General features: G+C 34.3%; 2 protein-coding genes across 2 annotated transcripts in view; one reads left to right on the top strand and one right to left on the bottom strand.

Moving 5' to 3' along the window:
* LOC121727689 (cytochrome P450 4C1-like) overlaps window positions 1–13,698 on the top strand; it is a 37,099-nt gene extending 23,401 nt beyond the window's left edge. Inside the window, exons 5-9 of the mRNA XM_042115657.1 lie at window positions 4,831–5,213; window positions 5,414–5,482; window positions 5,649–5,817; window positions 6,092–6,271; window positions 13,532–13,698. Coding sequence (XP_041971591.1) covers window positions 4,831–5,213; window positions 5,414–5,482; window positions 5,649–5,817; window positions 6,092–6,271; window positions 13,532–13,698 — 968 coding nt within the window. The remainder of the gene's footprint in view (window positions 1–4,830; window positions 5,214–5,413; window positions 5,483–5,648; window positions 5,818–6,091; window positions 6,272–13,531) is intronic.
* Window positions 1–20,497, bottom strand: part of LOC121727686 (structural maintenance of chromosomes protein 5) — a 73,021-nt gene extending 52,524 nt beyond the window's left edge. The window contains exons 1-8 of the mRNA XM_042115652.1: window positions 20,335–20,497; window positions 20,087–20,228; window positions 19,738–19,926; window positions 17,086–17,306; window positions 16,615–16,861; window positions 16,203–16,410; window positions 15,665–15,812; window positions 15,137–15,278 (exon numbers count right to left, since the gene is read on the bottom strand). Of these exons, the coding sequence (XP_041971586.1) occupies window positions 15,137–15,278; window positions 15,665–15,812; window positions 16,203–16,410; window positions 16,615–16,861; window positions 17,086–17,306; window positions 19,738–19,926; window positions 20,087–20,228; window positions 20,335–20,405 (1,368 nt within the window). The 5' untranslated portion in view covers window positions 20,406–20,497. The remainder of the gene's footprint in view (window positions 1–15,136; window positions 15,279–15,664; window positions 15,813–16,202; window positions 16,411–16,614; window positions 16,862–17,085; window positions 17,307–19,737; window positions 19,927–20,086; window positions 20,229–20,334) is intronic.
* Window positions 20,498–21,541: the final 1,044 nt, after the last annotated feature.

Raw genomic sequence — 21,541 nt, 5'->3', positions numbered from 1 at the left:
GCCTATGTCCTTTCTCAGGCTTTAGACTATCTGTGTACAAAATTTCATTACAATCGGTTCAGTAGTTTTGGCGTGAAAGCGAGACAGACAGACAGACAGAGATACTTTCGCGTTTATAATATAGATATAAGATTCCTCTCAAATTTTTCATAATAGGCTACTTGACCTATATTCAATTTAATTAAACAAATACATATTTCTAGTAGAACTTGGCCTAGGAAACCGTATTTCACCCTTATCATCAAATAAAAGCTTATGATTGATAAATAAAGTCGATTTGAAAATATGATTTTATGAAAATAGGATTTGTACTGACGAAAACGCTTTTGCGGTACTTCCGAATTGGATGTGACGTCATTCTATTCGTAATTTAATATCTTTTATTTATCGCGCTCGTTGTATGTAAGTTTATTTGTACATAAATAATAAAAATAAGCCTAGAAAGATTTGTAAAATATATTTTCTTGAATAATTCAAATAAAACATCAGTTTTATAATTTATCTCCATTTATTGTAGACGGGAAATGAAATGGCCAAAACTTTTCTCCAAAAGTTTTCAACATTACAAATGATTTCTAATTTCTTATTTTATTCTTTTATAATTTTTGGGCACATTTAGACGCGTACATTTAGTATATAAAAATGTTCAATAAAGAGAGCTTAAAATACAAAACGTATGACGTCACACTATGGCGGACAGTGTTTTCGGCGCCATTTATAAGGCATATTTTTCAATTAACATTTTTATGGGTTTCTACTGTGTAAAATATTAGCTTTTTTTGTAATAATGAATGATTATGAAGCGATTAGCATAAAGAAAAAAATGAGGTCAAGTAGCGTATTGGAATCTCGGAATCGGCTCCAACGATTTTCATGAAATTTAGTATATAGGGGGTTTCGGGGGCGATAAATCGATCTAGCCAGGAATCATTTTTAGAAAATGTCATTTTATTCGTGTTTTATCGAATACCGAGCTAGCTAGTTATTATTTATCATCAATAGTTTCCGTTTAAAAAAAGACGTTTTAGGGCACTTTTTAGGGTTCCGTAGCCAAATGGCAAAAACGGAACCCTAATAGATTCGTCATGTCTGTCTGTCCGTCCGTATGCCCCAGCCACTTTTCTCCGAAACTATAAGAGTTACACTATCGAAACTTGGTAAGTAGATGTAGTATGTGAACCGCATTAAGATTTTGATACAAAAATGGAAAAATTATTAAAAATTTTAGGGGTCCCCATAGGTATCAAAAATAAAAACTGAATCAAAAATAAAAAACAAATCATCTAACCTATGCGTTAGGTTAGATGATTTTTTTTTGATCAATATGATTTTTGAAGACCTATCCATCGATATGGATATTGAAGTTTCTGATATAAACTTTTTCTAACCTGAATAGTTTGCGAGAGAGACTCTTCCAAAATGGTTCCCCGGTTCCGTACCCAAAGAGTAAAAACGGGACCCTATTACTAAGACTTTGATGTCTGTCTGTCTGTCTGTATGTCTCCAGGCTGTAAAATAAAATTAATATTTAAGGGGGGCTCCCATACAACAAACGTGATTTTTCATTCATTTTTTGCTCGGTATCAATGATGACAACAGATTGGCACCTGAAATGTTCACAAAATAGTCAGCTGTATTTAATAATTAATAATATAATTTAAATAAAATTAAATAATTAAGGGGAGCTCCCATACAAAACTCACTATTTTTTACTATTTTTGCTCAATAATGGTACGGAACCCTTCGTGCGTGAGTCCAACTCACACTTTGCCGATTTTTTATACTCTTAATAACCTTAGATTACATTAGTTAAGTTTTAGTAAGGATCCCTTATCTTTTTAGGGTTCCATAGTCACCAAAGACTTTTATGGTTTCGGTCTGTCCGTCCGTCTGTCCGTCTGCCTGTCTGTCCGCGGTTTTGCTCAGAGACTATAGGACCTACAAAGCTGTAATTTGGCATGAATGCACAAATTAATGGTGCCGACAAAATGGTATATGAAATCTTAAAAAAAATTTTTTTGAGTCCAGTGTCCCTCCTCCCCCCTTATACCAGCTAAACGGTTGCTTCTGAAATGTGAAAAAATTCACGGGAGTAGGAAATATGCTGAATTTAAAAGTAAAACTATCCCGGCTAAGAAGACTTCATAAGTTATTGATTAATAGTCGAGAGAATAGTCAATCAACTAAAAAAAATTATTCGGCGAAGTATAAAGGAACTTTTCGTTCAAATTCCTTTGAAAGTAACTGAGATGATATTGTTAGTAGTGTAAAACATGTAATAAATGTACATACATTGACCATACCAAAATAAAAATAAATAGCGGTACTACGGAACCCTTTATTGAGCGTGGCCCGACAGGCACTTGGCCGGTTTTTAGAAATAAATATAGCCTATGTTACTCAGGGTGAATGTAGCTTTTGGTGAATGAATTTTAGGAATCGGTAGTTTTTGAGTTTATTCATTGCAAACATATATATAAAAATACAAAATCTTTACTCTTTATAATAGTAAGTGTAGAAGTGTAGATTATTGTTATCCAAAGGTAAACATTGAACCAGATGACCCTGCTTCGCTTAAAAAAATTACACCAGCGATAACATTATACAACAATCAAAATATTAATTGTCAGATAACCAGAGTGGGTTTGATTAGTCTATCTTATCTTCTTGCAATAAGAGTCATATAAGTGCGAAACAGAATCTTCTCTGGTTACTCCAAAGACGGCGCCGGCCCAAGGATTGTTTTGGACCCAGATGACAATAGTAATTTAAAAATGTTCGTCTTTTTACTTGAAATTGCTATACTATTAGTAGTTATTAACCTTATATTCAATTATAATGCTAAATCACGTAAAATTCTCCAAATACCTGGGCCAAAGCGTCATTTCATTATAGGCAATGCTTGGGATTTAATGGTCTCTCCAGGTAAGTCTTAGTTTTTATCAAACCATAGTTTGATTAAGGGGCTATTGCAAATATTTATAAATAATCGGCCAAGTGCAAGACGGACTCGCGCACGAAGGGTTCCGTACCGTTAAACAGGAAAATAGGCCAAATTTTTTTTATATGAGAGCCCCCTTAATTTTTTATTTTATTTAAATATTATTATCAATTGTTAAAGTATACATATCACTAAAGCATTTATGTAAATTTCAAGTGCCTAGCTGTTGCCATTATTGATTACGAGCAAAAAAGGTAAAAAAAAAACTTTTATTGTATGGGAGCCCCCCTTAAATATTAATTTTATTTTGTTTTTAGTATTTGTTGTTATAGCGGCAACAGAAATACACAATCTGTGAAAATTTCAGAAGTCTAGCTATAGCGGTTATTGAGTTACAGCCTCCAGACAGATAGACAGACGGACAGTAATCGAAGTCTCAGTAATAGGGTCCCGTTTTTACCCTTTGGGTAAAAACATAAATTTTACGCTGAAACTATTAAAATTTTAACAAAGAGTTATTTTAAGCGCAACTGTTTCAATATGTGAGAGATAAAGCAAAGAAGTTTAATGGCATATACTCGATACATGCGTATCCAGTGTCGTTTGTTAACATATACAACCCGGAAGATGTGGAGGTAAGCATTTAAAAAAAGTTACTGATACTATTAGCATCTGAGATTAGCATTAATTAATAAACAACAATAATGTTTTATTTAGCACCTAACAACATTACTAAAAAGCCCTCATAAAAAGCCATTTAAGTATTCAAAGTCAGTTAACTAATGAAGAAACAATAGTTTTTTTTATGAAATAACGTAACTCGTTTGCCCCCCGCAAACGAGCAAATGGCTGATGGAAAGCAACTTCCGTCGCCCATGGACACTCGCAGCATCAGAAGAGCTGCAGGTGCGTTGCCGGCCTTTTAAGAGGGAATAGGGTAATAGGGGAGGGGAGGGTAGGGAAGGGAATAGGGTAGGGGATTGGGCCTCCGGTAAACTCACTCACTCGGCGAAACACAGCGCAAGCGCTATTTCACGCCGGTTTTCTGTGAGAACGTGGTATTTCTCCGCTATCCGGTCGAGCCGGCCCATTCGTGCCGAAGCATGGCTCTCCCACGTGTGTAATATATAGTATCTATATAGTGTGTAATATATAGTATATAGTATGTAGCACAATCGCAAATTCAGCTATAATATTATTTCAGATAATAACTTCTGGTATGAAACATCACGAGAAGGGTGACGTATACAAGTTTCTAAGTCCTTGGCTTCAAGAAGGTCTACTAGTCAGCAATGGTAATCATACAATTTTAAAGCAATTACCGTACCTAATGAAACAGACAAAAGCCCAAACATTTATATTTTATAACATCACTTTAAAACTTTTTCAAAAAAAAAATAGGTCCAAAATGGCAGCGACGTCGCAAGATCCTGACTTCGGCATTTCACTTTAACGTGCTCCAAAAATATTTCGCTACAATGAAAGACAATGACAAAGCACTAATTGAATGTTTAAGAGACACGAAAGGGGATCCAGTGGATATCGTTTCAACGATCTCCGAATATACACTTAATACAATTTGTGGTAAGTACGTTAAAGTCTTATCAATTATTACAGTTTCAACTTTGATGGTGTTACACCCTATGTTATTACGTTAGGGTAACTAGAATGAGTGTTCATAAATAAAATCCTTTTGCTAACTGGATTACGTTTATTACGTAAACGACCACTCGGGTTGCTGCACCAAGAACACACTAATGTCTAGTTCACATGTTTGTTCACCACATGCATCGAACATCGATATAATATAACGACACATAATCACATCGATATACAATATATTGTGTCCCCACAATGGCAACAAAAAATTATATTTACTGACATTTCAGAAACCGCAATGGGAACAAATCTAAGAGCAGAGAAAACAAAAAAAGGTGTTGCGTATAAAACGGCTATATACGATCTCGCAAAATATATCATATACCGATTCTCAACCGTGTATTTATACTCAGATTTCGTCTTTAACATGACATGGCTCGGTAAGAGTCAGAAGAAGTACTTGAATATAGTTCACGATTTCACAACAAGTATTATAGAGAAAAGAAAAGAAGCCATTAAAGCCAACGAAGTCGGTACAATAGAAGACAACGAAGATGAATACTTGGTGAAGAAGAAAAGAGCGGCCATGCTGGATTTGTTAATAGCCAAACAAAATGAAGGTTTAATAGATGACGTTGGTATTCAGGAAGAAGTCGACACATTCATGTTTGAAGTAAGTTCATCATAATAAATAAAATAAAAGATATTAGAGGCAGCACAATTGATAATCCCAACCGCGTATAAGTCGTAAAGTCACTGCACGTTTAGTAAACATGGACACATAAATATTTAATGCTTACTCGACATAAAATAATAATTAAGATTAAATAGCTAATCATTTGAGAAAAAAAAATAAAACATAAACCTTTACAGGGTCACGATACAACAGCTGTATGTCTAACGTACACACTGTTGCTACTAGCTAATCACCCAGACGTTCAAGTAAGTAATTTCAATTTTATCAAACATCAATCAAAGAATTTACGACATATCATAATAGTATAATCGGTTTATTGACTTGCAACATGATAAAGTTGATAGTGTAATAAAATAGTTGCTAATGTAAGAAGTTAATGTAATTAATGTAAATATAATGCATTTCTTCTAGAAAAAGGTTATAGAGGAATTAGATGACATCTTCGGAAAAGATACTCGAGATGCAACTATGGAAGATTTGTCTGCGATGAAATATCTCGATTTGGTCATAAAGGAATCTCTACGTCTGTACCCGTCCGTGCCTTTTATTATGAGGCAAACAACGCAGCCCTGCAAACTAAGTAAGTAAATAAATAAAACTGCAGTCTCACCCCCTAGTATATATTATGTAGTTGACGCTAACACATTTTGCTCTCCTTTGTTTTGTAACATCTTACACAGAGAATTCAAATATTGCGATTTTTGTGACAGCACTGTTATGCCAATGGTTATCGCTGATCTTTCTCAAGTTTTGACTTAGACTGCTCTTTCATCTTTGTACCAATAATTTCGATAACATATTGTTGTTGATTTTTCCGTATACTTATTAATAGACTAAAAATCAATTTTTTTCAGGTAATTTCGAAATACCAGCGAACACCATGTGCGCAATCCACATCTACGACCTGCACCGCAACGAGAAATATTTCCCCGACCCGGAAAAGTTCGATCCTGAGCGGTTCCTGCCGGAGAACAGCGTGGGTCGACACAACTACGCCTACATACCCTTCAGTGCCGGACCCAGAAACTGCATTGGTAAGGCAATATCGCTCTTGAGTACACAACATAGAGCTGATAATAATTCAATGGCATACTGTGAGTTAAGTTGGCGTTGAGTCGATATAAGGAACAGATGGTAGGCTTTCCTGTAAGAGTTTTGTCGTAAGTGTTATATCGTAGGTGTTATAAGTTTGACGTGTCTGTCTGTCTGTCTGTCTGTCTGTTTGTCTGTGTGTGTATCTGTCCGTGGCATCGTAGCGTCCAAACGGGTGGACCGATTTTGATCTAGTTTTTTTTGTTTGAAAGCTGGCATGATCAAGAGTGTTCTTAGCTATAATTCAATATCATCAGCCTGCTCAGTGCTCATACTGTGAGTTAAGTTGGCGTTGAGTCGATATAAGGAACAGATGGTAGGCTTTCCTGTAAGAGTTTTGTCGTAAGTGTTATATCGTAGGTGTTATAAGTTTGACGTGTCTGTCTGTCTGTCTGTCTGTGTGTGTATCTGTCCGTGGCATCGTAGCGTCCAAACGGGTGGACCGATTTTGATCTAGTTTTTTTTGTTTGAAAGCTGGCATGATCAAGAGTGTTCTTAGCTATAATTCAATATCATCAGCCTGCTCAGTGCTGGAAAATCAGGGTTTATCTGGTTCATGAAAGGCCGTTAGCATCTTGTAGTCGTTTGATGGGTTTCATATTTCATTCTAGTTGTGAATATACAATATACGTATACACATAATAATGGAAAGTTGACCTGGTGTTGCAGCATCACCTGGTAATCAATAGAATATCCAACTCCTCGCCAACTTAGAGCAGAGGTTTCGTGTTTGGGCTCATTTTCATTGCGACAAACAGTAAGAAGTAGATAAACACTAAATATTTACATGCTGCTACTGCAGCATCACCTGGATTCTATAGGAACCGAGCTTCTTATGAACCCAAAGTGGAGGTTTCATGTTTGGGCTCATATTAACGGCCTCATCGGAAAGGACATTGATAGATGGTAATCATGAGAATATGATTCTGTTGATAGGAATTATTCTGCACTATACACACCAACACAAGTTTAAAAAGTATGAAATAAAATTAAATTAAGAAATTAAAAAAAAAACCCCGCCAAAACAACTTTAAAAAGTAATGAAATAATATTATTTACTATCTTTAAGTTCAAATAATTCCTAACTTGTGTAAAGTAATATTTTAGTCCATAGATAGTAAATAATATTATTTCATTACTTTTTAAAGTTGTTTTGGCGGTGTTTTTTTTTAATTTCTTAATTTTATTTTATTAGTTGTAGTGTGTGTAATTTTATTTGTATTTTAATAATGGATAGTAAAATTGATATTTAGGGGGGCTCCCATACAAAAATTACAATTTTTGGGCTATTTTTAGCTCTATAACGGTACGGAACCCTTCGTACGCGAGTCAGACTCACACTTGGCTGATTATTTCGAACTTACTTATTTCTGTTATTCAAAGTAATGAGTCGTGCAATCAATGCACCTTTGCTAACGCAGTGGCAGTGTATGAATGCCCTTCTTGAAAATATCATCAGCTGGACGGCAGACTACACAAAATCATTAACATTCCCGAACACGTAATTTTACTAGTATATCGAGATGAAATTTGAGCTGGGTTTTTTATCAGCACCAGCATCAGAGACAATTTTAGTGATACCATGGCGGGTAACTCCGCCGTTAGTAGATGGATTTGCAAAATTCTTTTGTTATTGTATAAGATGTAGTCCGAATTTCGTAACATGTTAACAAAAGTGGTGATCTGATGGTGCAATTCATGAGAAATCGAGGAGAGCTAAAAGGAGGAAACTAGCTGACCCGGAAAACATTGTTTTTTCAATTATTATTTTTTATAGTATCAATATAAAAAGTAAATAAAAACCTATTGTCAGGCCTAACGAATGTACATAGCATTATAATAGGTTGAACCGTTTTTTTTATACATATTTGACTAGATGATCCGGCAAACGTCAGTTTGCCACATACATTATTTCTAGTATCAATAATATATGTATATTTCACAAAAAGCAGATAAAAAATTATCCTCAAGCCTAACGAATGTATGTATGCAAAATTTCATTGAATCGGTTGAGCAGTTCGCTTACAAACATTGTGACAGAGAATTTTGTATATTTTAATCTGACAAATGTTAATATATTTTACGCAAATAAACACCAAAAACTAACCAAATTCGGACGTGGACGAGGACGTGGCTAGTAGATTATATTAAATAAAGTTATAATATTTTTGTAACAACTACAGCAGAATCGATTTAGTAGTGTTAGAGCCTCTTCGATTTCGATAAATAAACATACTTATCATAAAGTATTACTAGTGTTTATGGCAAAAAGTATTAATTTGATTCGCAAAGTACAGATAGAAAATGTGACTCGAACTTCTCAAAATTTTATCTGATATATTTAGTTATACTACGTTCGTACAAAAAGTGATTACGAGAATAATTACACAAAATAGCCGCGGTGACATTTTGAATGCGTTGGGCGAGTGCGGGGGGTATGAAGTGCGCGGGTGAAAACCGATTTTATTCTGTCATAGGTCGCCTCCTTAACATCACGCGGGCCACAGATAAAGTCCTGGCGGGCCAAATGCGGCCCGCAGACAGCGGGTTGGGGATAGCTGCTTTAATCTTTGAAACTACGCAACGGATTTTGATGCGGTTTTCTTTAATAGATAGAGTGATTCAAGAGGAAGGTTATAGGTATAATAACATTTATTAAACAGTGGAGAAATACTGTTATTGTTGGGGTTTCTAATGTGATGTCGTACATATTTTTTTTTTCGCTTACATTGCAAACGCACGCTGAACCCTACGAGATTTATTTCTTTTTACGACAAATAATGGCTAATTATGAAGCAATTTTACTAAATACAGTATTAATCCTTATCCAATCAAATAACTTAAATACATTGTTGATTTAATGTAGATCTATATGGCCCTTTACAGCATATGATTTAAATGAATATTTTCGACGATATTACAGATTTAAAAATTGCGGCAAGTAGCTTTTGCGGCGGTACCGACCAATGGGGGCACGGGTAGTAATAATGAATATTACAAGTCAAAACTGCTGAATCGATTTTAATTATTTTTTCAGTGGCTATATATTTTATACCCGATGCGAAGCCGGGGCGGGTCGCTAATGATTGATAATATAATTTCAGTTTATTGTCCGATAGTTGTTTTATAAGATTAACGTCGCATGTATCCACGCGTGTGTCCAAGATAGTTAATTCAGTTGTCTAGCGAGCCTCTCTAGTTAAATACTACGCTACGCTAATAACAAATTATATTAAAATAAAATAAAACCGACTTCAAAATTGTACGTAAATGAGAATTAAAGTTCCGTAACTCAAAAACAACTGAACCGATTTTGATAAAACTTGCAGTATTCTCTAAGTTGAACAATACTAAGGCCGGTATAAATAGTCAGTACTTAAGATGCGACCCGATCTCAAGACGCGAATCGGCTCCTGATTGGTCCAAATTTTGACAGCCAACCAATCACAGAGCCTGAACCGTGTCTTGAGACCGAGATGCATCTTGAGTACTGACCAAAAATACGGGCCCTAGTTACGTACTATAATTATTCTATTTTGAGATGGTCGTGTTGTCGAAATGTCAGTCAGTTTTTGAGCTAAACTTTCATAGGGCTCTTTGGGACTGAAATATCATGGTAGAATGAATCAGCACAATCGTGCGTGAGTTGTAACTTGTAACACGTTTCACAGTTTTACATAATATATTCATTAAATGCTATCAATATTATCCAAGAAGTAAGATAGTTTTTATCGGTACTTATAAACTAGTTAGCAGTAACTACAATCTAGTGATAAAATACTTAATCCTTATCAATATAATAGTAATTGTACCCAATTATTTTTGCGGTCCATCAACTGGACTGATCAATTATAATATAAGGGTCAATTTATACTATCGCAGAGTCGAAGCGCATCGAGCTAATTCCCAAAAACTGAACATAGAAAATTCAACCTTAACTACAGAGCTTAAGTCTTAACGCACTGTTGTGTATTTAAAATAGCATAAATACAATTTATAAGTATAATAATTTATTGACACCATTATTTTCATTACTAGGTTTTTGAGTGCTAAAATAATGATTGGAACAGAAGCCGTACTTTTTACTTACTTCCGTACCCAAAGGGTAAAAACGGGCCCTATTACTGAGACATCGGGTATATCCGTCTGCCTGTCGGTCTTTTTTCCCCAGTCTGTATCTCAAGATACAACACACATTTTGTATCTTGAGATACATACTGGTCACATTTTGTTTAATTTGTTTTATTCTGTCACATTTCTGTGTTATAAACTTATAACAACAAAATATACTGAAAACAAAATAAAATAATATTTAAGCTGGGCTCCGGGCTCCCATACAACAAACATGTTTTTTTTTTGTTTTGGAACGTGATTTGGATTTTCACAAAATCGCAATCATATTAAATGTAAAGTACAGTACAGTACACTATTTAGGGTATCATACCCTTTGGGTACGATACCCTAAACGAATGAAAAGGTGCGAAACCCTGTTTTAGTGAAAATTTATCAAAATCAACACAGTAGTTTCGGACCCTATGCGATGCAAACAAACTTTTACTCTTTATTATTAGTTTAGATATGTCGCAGCCGACTGGTTTAAATAGCCGTTCAATCAAACAGCTAGCCCTTTGACTGAACAACGCCATTCAATCACACGGCTATACGTCGTTTAGCCGACTTGTTGACTACAACGTTCAACACTACAGCTAGACGAAACTTAGCCAACTGGTTTAATGGCAAATTAACTAGGGCGACCATTAGCTTAATATGTAATTTGAGAGTATAGGAAAACTTTTTGTATTTTATTGAAAGATTATTCTCGGATTAAGTTTAAGGGGTGAATAAAAGTTTAATGCAATAAGTAAAAATAAAAAATTCTGAGGCGTTTTGTGACGGTCGCCGGCTGCTGCCGCAGCACAGTCACAGTTCTAACCTAACTTACTTTGGACTTTCTGGATTGTGTTTGTTTTTGTTTTGACGGGGGGCTGCGCCCCCTGAGCCCCCCTTTTATTTGACGACGGTCGCCGGCTGCTGCCGTAGCACGCTCGCTGCGCTCGCTCGGCTCCCTACGTGTTGTGGTCTAAGTTCTAACCTAACCTAACCAACTTTTGGACTTTCTGGATTGTGTTTGTTTTTTGTTTTGAAGGGGGGCTGTGCCCCCTGAATCCCCCTTTCGGGAGGGCTGCGTCCATCCATTTCATAATCCCGTAATTTCTCCTCGAATATTTGTTGAAATTTTGGTTCACTCGTATGTGCCTCCACATTTTTTGTATCTTTAATAACATTTGTAACTCTTGTTAACTACTTTCTTTCCGCAAAACAACCACAAACACCAACAAACACCTGCTAGTTGACGCCATATTGTAAATAAAACGCACCTAGCGCCGCAGCGGTGCGCGCTGAAGTACTTCAATTAGACGGCGGCTTTTGAATCAGCTGTAGTGTTGAACGTTTTGAGCGACTAAAATATTCAATATAAAAGCTAGACGTGTGATTGAATGGCGTTGTTCAGTCAAAGGGCTAACTGTTTGATTGAACGGCTATTTAAGCCAGTCGGCTGCGACAGATACATACAATAATAATATCTATCTATGGACGCTTCACACCACGTCAGTTTGGCCCCGTGTTAAGTACCTGAAGGACTTGTGTTACAGGTACCAGGCAACGGAAACATATTATGTAATACTTTTATCTATACTAAAATTATACTTAAAGCGGAAAAGTTTGTTAGTTAGTTTGTTTGTTTGTTTGAATGCGCTAATCTCAGGAACTACTGGTCCGATTTGAAAAATTATTTTAGTGTTAGATAGTTCATTTATCACGCTAAGAGTAATGGAAGCGAAGAAATAGAGGAAAATGTGGAAAAAACAGGGGAAATTATTTGAAAGGGCTTATTTACGCGCTAATCTCAGGAACTACTCAGGTCCGACTTGAAAAATTCTTTCAGTGTTAGATAGCCCATTAATCGAGAAAGGCTATAGGCTATATTTTATCACGCTAAGACCCAGTTTCATCAAGCAATGTTAAATAAATAATGGCTTGTTAAATCAGTTAATGGCCTGTTAGAGCTATCGAGCGTTCCACCATTCCCTAATGTCATGTCAAATCACCTAACACGGTGTTAAATTTAATTCCTGCTATGGAGGTCCTTTAAATATTTAACAGGCTGTTATATGAGTCAAATTAACAACTTTCAAAGACAATAATATGAAATATCAATAAAAGAATCTGTTTTGACTTTTGAGTCTTTCCGCCATGTTTCCGCTACGTCCTTATTATTAATTATTTTCATAGTTATGAATAATTATTTATTTTCACTTTGCCAAAAATTCAGCCTTCGGATTTTCCTTGACATTGCAAATATACTAACTTGTATCAAAATTACCAAACCGAAATATGTAAATAAAAGTTTGTATTATGATTCATGTTTTCAGCTTTGACAGATAATAATTATTAACCTGGTAAATTAAGAAGAACTATTATAGCGTAACAAATGTATGCGATCAGTGATATTTTAATTTGGTCGCATTATCAACTATTATACTACTATGGAAGAAAGTGACACATTGCAGGAAACATGTCGTATTAATCTTGTACATTGCAATTTCGTCGCCTTATAACAAGAATGAACGAATTGATAGTTGTTCACTCGTTGTTCACTTATCATTGCATTTACTAATCCGCTGTTACATTTTTACTGCGGGACATAAGTATTTTAACAGTCTGTTTAATTTTCCAAGGTCCGTTAAGTAATGCCTTGTTAGGATTTAACAAACAGAGGTTGGTGAAATTGGGTCTAAGACTAATAAGAGCGAAGAAATAGAGGGAAAATGTGAAAAAACGGGGGAAATTATTCAAAAGAGCTTATCTCACGAACTACTAGAGCATTTTTTCTGTTATTTGGATCAGTTAAGAAGTAGACCACGTGAAGGATTATAGGCTATGTTTTAGTGGACTAATTTGTGTGTAAAATATCTAATTTACGCGGGCGAAGCCGCGCGGAACGTCTAGTACTATACATATATTTAAGATTTTTATTATATGATACACATATTTAATACACATCCATGACCTAGGAACTTCGAAAACTTTTTGTTCCGTCGGCGGGATTCGAACCTGCGACCCTCGGCTTGAGCTACCAACAGCCCACCAACTGAGCCACAGAGGTCGTCTTAAGACTTAGATTACTGTTATTGTTTCAGGTCAAAAGTTCGCAATGATGGAAATGAAGTCATCACTATCGTCCATACTGAGAAACTTCAACATTGCTCCAATCACAAAAAGAGAAGATTTGTGCTTCAACATCGATTTAGTATTAAGAACGACAGATCCCGTTCACGTCAAATTTATAGAGAGAAGGCTGGATTAAAAGTTGTATTTAAAATAGATATTGTTTGATTTTGACATATTTTGTAGACTACAAAATATTGTAGTCAGTGTGCTGCAATGTCCCATGGCAATAGTACACTTTTTAATCTATACTAATATTATAATCTATACTAATATTATAATTCTGCAGAGTTTGTTTGTTTGTTTGTTTGAACGCGCTAATCTCAGGAACTACTGGTCCGATTTGAAAAATTATTTTACTGTTGGATAGCCCATTGATTGAGGAAGGCTATAGGCTACATTTTATCATGCTAAGACTAATAGGAGCAAAGAAATAGGGGAAAATGTGGAAAAAACTGAGGAAATTGTATGAAAGGGCTTATTTGAACGCGCTAATCTGAGGAACTACTGGTCCGATTTGAAAAATTCTTTTATTGTTAGATAGCTCATTGATAGAGGTAGGCTATAGGCTATATTTATTACGCTAAGACTAATAGTAGCGAATAAATAGAGGAAAATGTGGAAAAAACGGGGGAAATTATATAAAAGGGCTTATTTGAACGCGCTAATCTCAGGAACTACTGGTCCGATTTGAAAAATTATTTCAGTGTTAGATAGCCCATTTATCGAAAACGGCTATGGGCTATATTTTATCACGCTAAGACTGAGGAGCGAAGAAATAGATGAAAATGTGGAAAAAACGGGGGAAATGATTTAAAAGGGCTTATCTCACGAACTACTGGAGCAATTTTTCTGTTATTTGGCAAATATGAAAAATATACCACGTGAAGGAACAAAGGCTATTTTATGCGGAAAACGGTTACGTGAAATTCCTAAATTACGCAGCCAAAGCCGTGCGGAACATCCATATATAATAAAATCGTAGGAAAGTCAATTCTGTACATTGAATATTTTTGTACAATAAATAATACTTGGGATGTGATCTACTATGCTAACGCGGACGAAGTCGCGGGCAACAGCTAGTATGAATAATAAAAACTAAGGAAACTCCCATACTTCAACCGTTTTTGATTTGGTTCCTTTTGGCACACTAAAATATGGCAATAGCAATGAAACACTAACACTCAAATTTACGAAATAAAGCCGTTGACTTCTATATTTACACAAAATTGTGTACGAAATACATGCATAAGGTATGCATGTATTCAGGTCACATTTTGTAGACTCGTGGACAATTTTTTTGACACAGTTACTCTTTTATTATTTGTAGACTTTTTAAAATAACTTTTGGAACTTTTGTTTGACAGAACTCAACAATATTTTATTCTTGTCTATCAAGCTAAACAATAACATTTCAGAAAAGGACAAAAATCGTATATCCACTGTATAAATATACAATGGATATACTCGAATTGACGATAAATCGTTTTTTTTTTTCATTCATAGACGAACAAGAGAAACAAATTAATATTTAACCCGAGATAGGGTTAGGTCAGTAAGAATAGATAACAATTTACCTCCAACATCATAGGCTCGTAGACGGGACCGTTGAACAGATGACGGTTTTCTCTTAGCCAAGTGACCGCTCGGTAAGTGTCATCGCTGTACAGCCGGAGGGACTCTAAACGCTTCTCACGAACATCCTCGAGTTTGCGAATTCTGAAATCATCATGACAGACAACAGTGTCTTTAAATAAGACAGTCTTGTATATTTTAATATTATGTAATCTCAGCAATAACTGCAAAAACAATTATAATTATCAACTATGAAATTTGACACACTCTATGTCTAGATGGAGATTTGGAGTAGAAAAACGATCTACCTGATCTAACTAAATCGTTTTTATGCTTTTTATTTTTTATTATAACTTTATCATGCTTAAACACTGTAACCGATTCTGAAGAAATTTGGGAGTGGAGCCGAGAAATGACAGGAGAATATTAGTTTTATCACAGAAAATTTAGTTTGCGCGATAAACCGGTGCAACATCTGTTATTAAAACAAGTGGCGTATGCTACGATCAATATACTTAGATATTTCTTACTTGTTTTGGTAAAGCCGTATTTGCGGTGTGATATTATTCTCCAGATCATACTGAACCTCCAACTTCTGTTTCTTAAGAGTCTCGAGCGCGGCGTTAGTCTTAGCTATGGGTTTGTGTAACTCAGCTAGCTCCATCTTAACTTTATTGCCTGTGATCATAGTTATTATTGGTGTAATATTTGCAAGTATGTTACATATGGTATGATAAATCAATTAACAACCTTGGATGCATAAAAGGACAAAAAAAAACATAATACTTATTAATAATTTGATTGCAAAAATTTATCTATTTATGAAACGTAACATAATATCTTTTTTTTTTATAAATCTGAAAATAAAAATCGTTTTATTTCTGAGTAGATTTTAAGAAAATACTTTCAGAATGTTGATAATAAAATATATTAAAATGAAATTCGGCATGATGATACTTCAGAGTCCTAATAAAAAAAAAAAGAAAGAAAGAAAGTTTTCATCTCGGCAAAATGTACGATTCTCGCGTGATAAGCAAGTCTACATAAGTCAAGTTGCAAAATACTCACTGTCACCAACATTTTCTTCAGCTCTGCGTTTGTCCGATATAAGCTTTTCCAATTTGGTTTTGGCCTCCACAATCTCTCTCTCGCGATTTCGGTGCTTCTCCAACTTGGCTTGATACGAAGAGTCGATTTCTCTTATTTTGTACTCTTGCGCCATAACGCTGTCCGTCATTTCTTTCACTTTGTCTTTCAGAATATGAGTTTCTCTACTCTGAAATTTTTATTGAAAATAGGGGTAGCATAATTTACTTCAAAACATTTAAAAATATATTAATAATAACGGCATAAATATATGTACGGCAACTGCTTTTTTTTTATTAATTATTATTTATGCCGTTATTCTTTAACTAACTAGTCAGGTTTATTTTTTAAACAAAAATGAAATTGTTTATTATAGAAATGAGTAAATACTTACAGATTTAAGTTTCTGTTGTTCTAATTTACCTATTCCCATTTTTGCTTTATCTATTACTTTCTCTAGTGGCTCCATCTTGGTTTTATGTGATGTTATCAATTTTGCAGCCTCCTTTTTATCATTTGAGTATTCAACAACTTTTTCTCTCAAATCCTGATATTCTATCCACAACTTTTTCTTCTCACAAATGTCAATTTCCTTTTGTATCTCTTTCCTTTGATTCATTGCATCTATGATGACTTTCAATCTGAAATGAGATAAAATAAAATTAATCCAATAACAAATCAATAATTAAAAGTACTTAAAATTCAATTAAATTACTCATTCGTAATTTGTACATATTCACACTGAAACCAAAACAACTGGCATTTCAGCAAGTATTTTGGCAAGTAGACCAAGAGTAATGATTTTTGGCAAGAAAATGTATAGTATGCATTTTTTGTGGTGAAAGTAAATATTATGACTACAGACCTTTCATTAAGCCTGACCTGTTCCTGCAACAACTGGGCATTGTTCTGTAGCTTCGTAGATAAGCCTCTTTGATTGTTCTTTGTGGCAATAAGTTCATCCAACTGTGCCACGCTATCTTGACCACCAACTGCAGCCAAGGTACTTCGGAGCAGTTGTTGAGGATCCATCTTCGAGAAGTCTTGTACACGGTCTTGCGGCAATAGCTGACAGAGATTATCAACCTGGAAATTTATGATGGCAATAATATGAGTCTCTGATATAAATTAATTTTAAATTAAGGGGATTTATTAGACACAACGGTTACAGTTCATATTGGTGCATTTAAGATTTTAAAGTATCATGTTAGATTTTCATTATTTGCAGAAGAGTGATTCTTCAAAAATGATTCCACGCGGAAACTTCGTGGGATTTTTTATTTTAGAGTTATCTTTTAATAAATGCAAATACCTTTAAGGCGCTGTAAAGATAATAAGTACGATCTTTAAGACATGTAAATCGGTCCATAAACTACTGAAATAATCTAATTTGAAATTTCGGTCCCCACGAAAGTTGTGATAGACTCCACGAAAGTTACGATTGCATTTTCTAGGAACAAAATATGGATTGAAATCTTTTTTTCCTTAGGAAATTGTGGCGTCTCGATCGCACCTATTAGTTTAATTTTAATTAATATAAATGATCGTTATTTAAATCTGATAATTTTGTTTGTAATCTATGACACTATTGCTTACATTACATTTTAAGGCTGGAGAGGAAAAAAATATTCAAAAGACAGTTGGTTGACAAATTGTTGAAAATTATTATTAAGGATTCAGCTAGATGTAGATTTTGTGACCACGCATTTTTAAATATTATATTTTAGTGAGCTTTGAAGATGTGGTAGTTTCATTCCTAAATATCTGCCTATCATTTCAACGATCTCCAAAAAATAAAAGAAATTATTATTTTATTTAAAAAAAAAAGATTAATTATTTATAATCAGTTTTTATTAAGAAGAGAGATTTATTAAGAACAATACTAAAGAGCATGGAGCTTTAAATTTTTTGCTTAATCTGTCTAGTAACCAGTCCTGAAATGCTGAGAAGTACTGGTCAGATTAGTGTGAAAGCCCGAGAAAAACTAAAATGGTTGCCATTTTACAACTGTGAGAGAGAGAAAAAATTTGAGAGCCAATTTGTCGATAAAATATGCCACAGATCATGACATCAAAGGATCGGACACCGGTGTCAGGACACATTGTATACAAGGGTTCACTTCGCTCGCTCTGATATTAAGTCTGAGTATCGTATCGCATTGCATTTGGATTGAGGATGTAATGTCAGTTGTTCATGTAAAATACTAATATTCAGGTAAATCCATTAGATTAGAAGCAGACCCGATATATTTGGGGAAAAGATGAGAAGGTAGATTGATGTAAAGTCACATATGTTTTGTTTTTCTAAAAAAAAAGCTTGTAGAGTGAAAAATGAGTTCAGGGTGCCAAAATAATAGCTGGAAATACAATACTATAGCAAATTCATAAAAGAAAACGGTGTACAAAACAGGCTACGTAGCTTTTGCAGGTCGCTAGGTAACCTTCATGGGTGAAAATCCACGAAAATAGTGCCACGAAAATTACGAAAATTTTACATTTTTAGAATTACGATTAAAGTAATAGGTAAATAAACAAACAAAGTACTAGGAAATAATCTCGATCATCTACCTTATCCCTTAATTTGATATGAGTGTCACAATTTTAAATTACTAGCTGTCCCGGCAAACGTTTCTTTGCCATATAAAGTATTTCGCCCGTATTATTTTATTGAAGTGACATAATAAGTATGTCACCATTGCAACGTCCATCGCTATCCCGTCGCACAAACAATGGTCGCCGTCAGTCTCGAGTTGTAATAATTTACTATTATTTATTCAACAAATGCACTTATCAATATAAGTACTCAGTAGCAGTAGTTTGTTTTAAAGCAACAAGCATTTGTGTCCCCTGTACTGCAGGACCAACACTGAGCGTTGGTGCAGCTATAATGTGTAACCATAAGTCGTCGCGTTTGGAAGATAGGTGCAGTTTTGTTACCTGCTCGTGAAACTAGCAAAATCGTGTGACAGAATGTTATGCCTATTTAACTTTATATATAAAAAAAAAATTAGTAATTAAGTAGCTCAGTTAATCTAGATTAATTTGATGTATCACACTCTATGCTAATGAATAGAAAACAAAAGTTATTAAAGCTTTCCGTAAGCGCGAACAGAGCGTGACGCGCGGAGAACACAGATTTTGCCCATTTCGACATAAAATTATCAATTAAACAAAAACTATAAATAATTGTAGATGTTTTTTATTAAAATCAGTTACTTAAATAAATGAAAATAATGTGTGTTTGGTCCTAAGGCTGTATGTTTAATAGGGTAGTAGTAAAGAGCGTGTGACCACATTTTGAGGGGCCTCGGAGAATTACTTAGAAATATACAGATATATTATATATTATTATTGTAATGTTAATGTAACTACTATTCATTGTAATTTAACAATTATGGTTTGTTTTTGTTTTTAAAATTGAATTTATAATGTTTAAAAAAGTCTATTTCATGTGATGTTGAAAAATTATGGCATAAAGCATATTTTTTCTATACTTATAAAAAGGTAATTTTAATTACCTGAATATTCAATTTATTAATAAGTTCTTGTACTTGATGCTCTCGGGCACTCTTGTGATTAATACTCCAAGTAGAGACATCTCTCAAGTTGAAGCTACGGGTTATTATAACATTTCTCTCTCCTGGTTGCTGATACAGTTCTATTTCGATTGTAGCTTGTTCACATCCATTTCTGACATATTCCGATACCTGAAAGTATAGAGTGAGGATCAGAGTTAAAAAAAAAACAACAAATTCAAGAAAAAACATAGGTAAGTGTAAGATGACCTTTGTAAAAACAACGAATACCGAGCAAAGCTAGGTCAAATAGCTACTTTATATGAAATTTAATAAAATAATGCTAATGTACCTTCTTAGCTCTCCCAATAACATTTGTCTTGCCGCATAAGCCTAATATGATTGCACACACAAACGTCGACTTTCCAGTTCCATTCGGGCCAATAATAAGATTTAGCGCCGAGCCTGGATAAAGTTCCACCTGCTTATAAGTCCTACAATGAAAACAATAACATTTATTGCTTATCAATACTGTAAAAAATAAAAATGATACATATTAAAAACAAAAATATTGCCACGAAACTACAGCAACAAACTTACACGAAGTTTTCAAGTGCTATCCGGTAAATTGAACCAGGTTTCATACCACTAGTATTTATAACTTTCGACATTTTTACAGGTTTTCTTGCATAATATTCTAAATAGGAAATTTAATTTAAAATAGCGTATTTATTAATTACGCAAAATCTTCTCGGATTTTCAAATTTTGTCTTCTAGTCTCTAGATCCTAAAAATCAAATACCTATCAAACATTTCAATTACTTCTTCTTTTTTTATTTTTTTATATGGCGACTAGCATAAAAGTAAAAACTATTGCCAGTGTCGATTTAGGATCAGGAAAATTTTGGTAGACAAATAAAATATACGGTACTTACTTCAAATTTAAAACAAAAATTACGAAAAAATACATTTTATATTTTATAAACTTATATAAATTCAGATAAAAAATAATACTAACATATTTTATAGGGTCACTTATGTGTAGGAAGAGGAAAATGGAGTTTATCTATACTCTATACTAATATTATAAATGCGAAAGTATCTCTGTCTGTCTGTCTGTCTCGCTTTCACGCCAAAACTACTGAACCGATTGTAATGAAATTTTGTACACAGATAGTCTAAAGCCTGAGGGACATAGGCTACTTTTTAACTAAAAAAAGAGGTTGCAAGGGGGTGAAAATGCGTAAATTTGTTCAAATTAAGTTAGTTCCAAAAACTCATAACAGATGGCGCCAAGAGTCGCCTAAATCGCGCTATCGCTTGTTCATAATACGTATTTCTATAAGAGGTATTACCATGTTAAACTAAGTTTTTCGATTCTTTTGATTGTTATTTGTTATACACGTTATTAATTATTAACCCACCTACCAACTTAGGTATCAGAAACAACAGCGCCAAAACTACCGAACCAATTGTAATGAAATTTTGTACACAGATAGTCTAAAGCCTGAGGGACATTGGCTAATTTTTAACTAAAAAAAGAGGTTGCAAGGGGGTGAAAATGCGTAAATTTGTTCAAATTAAGTTAGTTCCAAAAACTCATAACAGATGGCGCCAAGAGTCGCCTAAATCGCGCTATCGCTTGTTCATAATATGTATTTCTATAGGAGGTGTTACCATGTTAAACTAAGTTTTTCGATTCTTTCGATTGTTATTTGTTATACACGTTATTAATTAATAACTCACCTACCAACTTAGATATCAGAATAACAGCGCCAAAACTACCGAACCGATTGTAATGAAATTT

Source organism: Aricia agestis, chromosome 6 (assembly GCF_905147365.1).
Source record: "Aricia agestis chromosome 6, ilAriAges1.1, whole genome shotgun sequence".
NCBI classification, from domain to species: Eukaryota; Metazoa; Arthropoda; class Insecta; order Lepidoptera; family Lycaenidae; genus Aricia; species Aricia agestis.
This window is presented reverse-complemented; position numbering and strand designations above follow the sequence as displayed.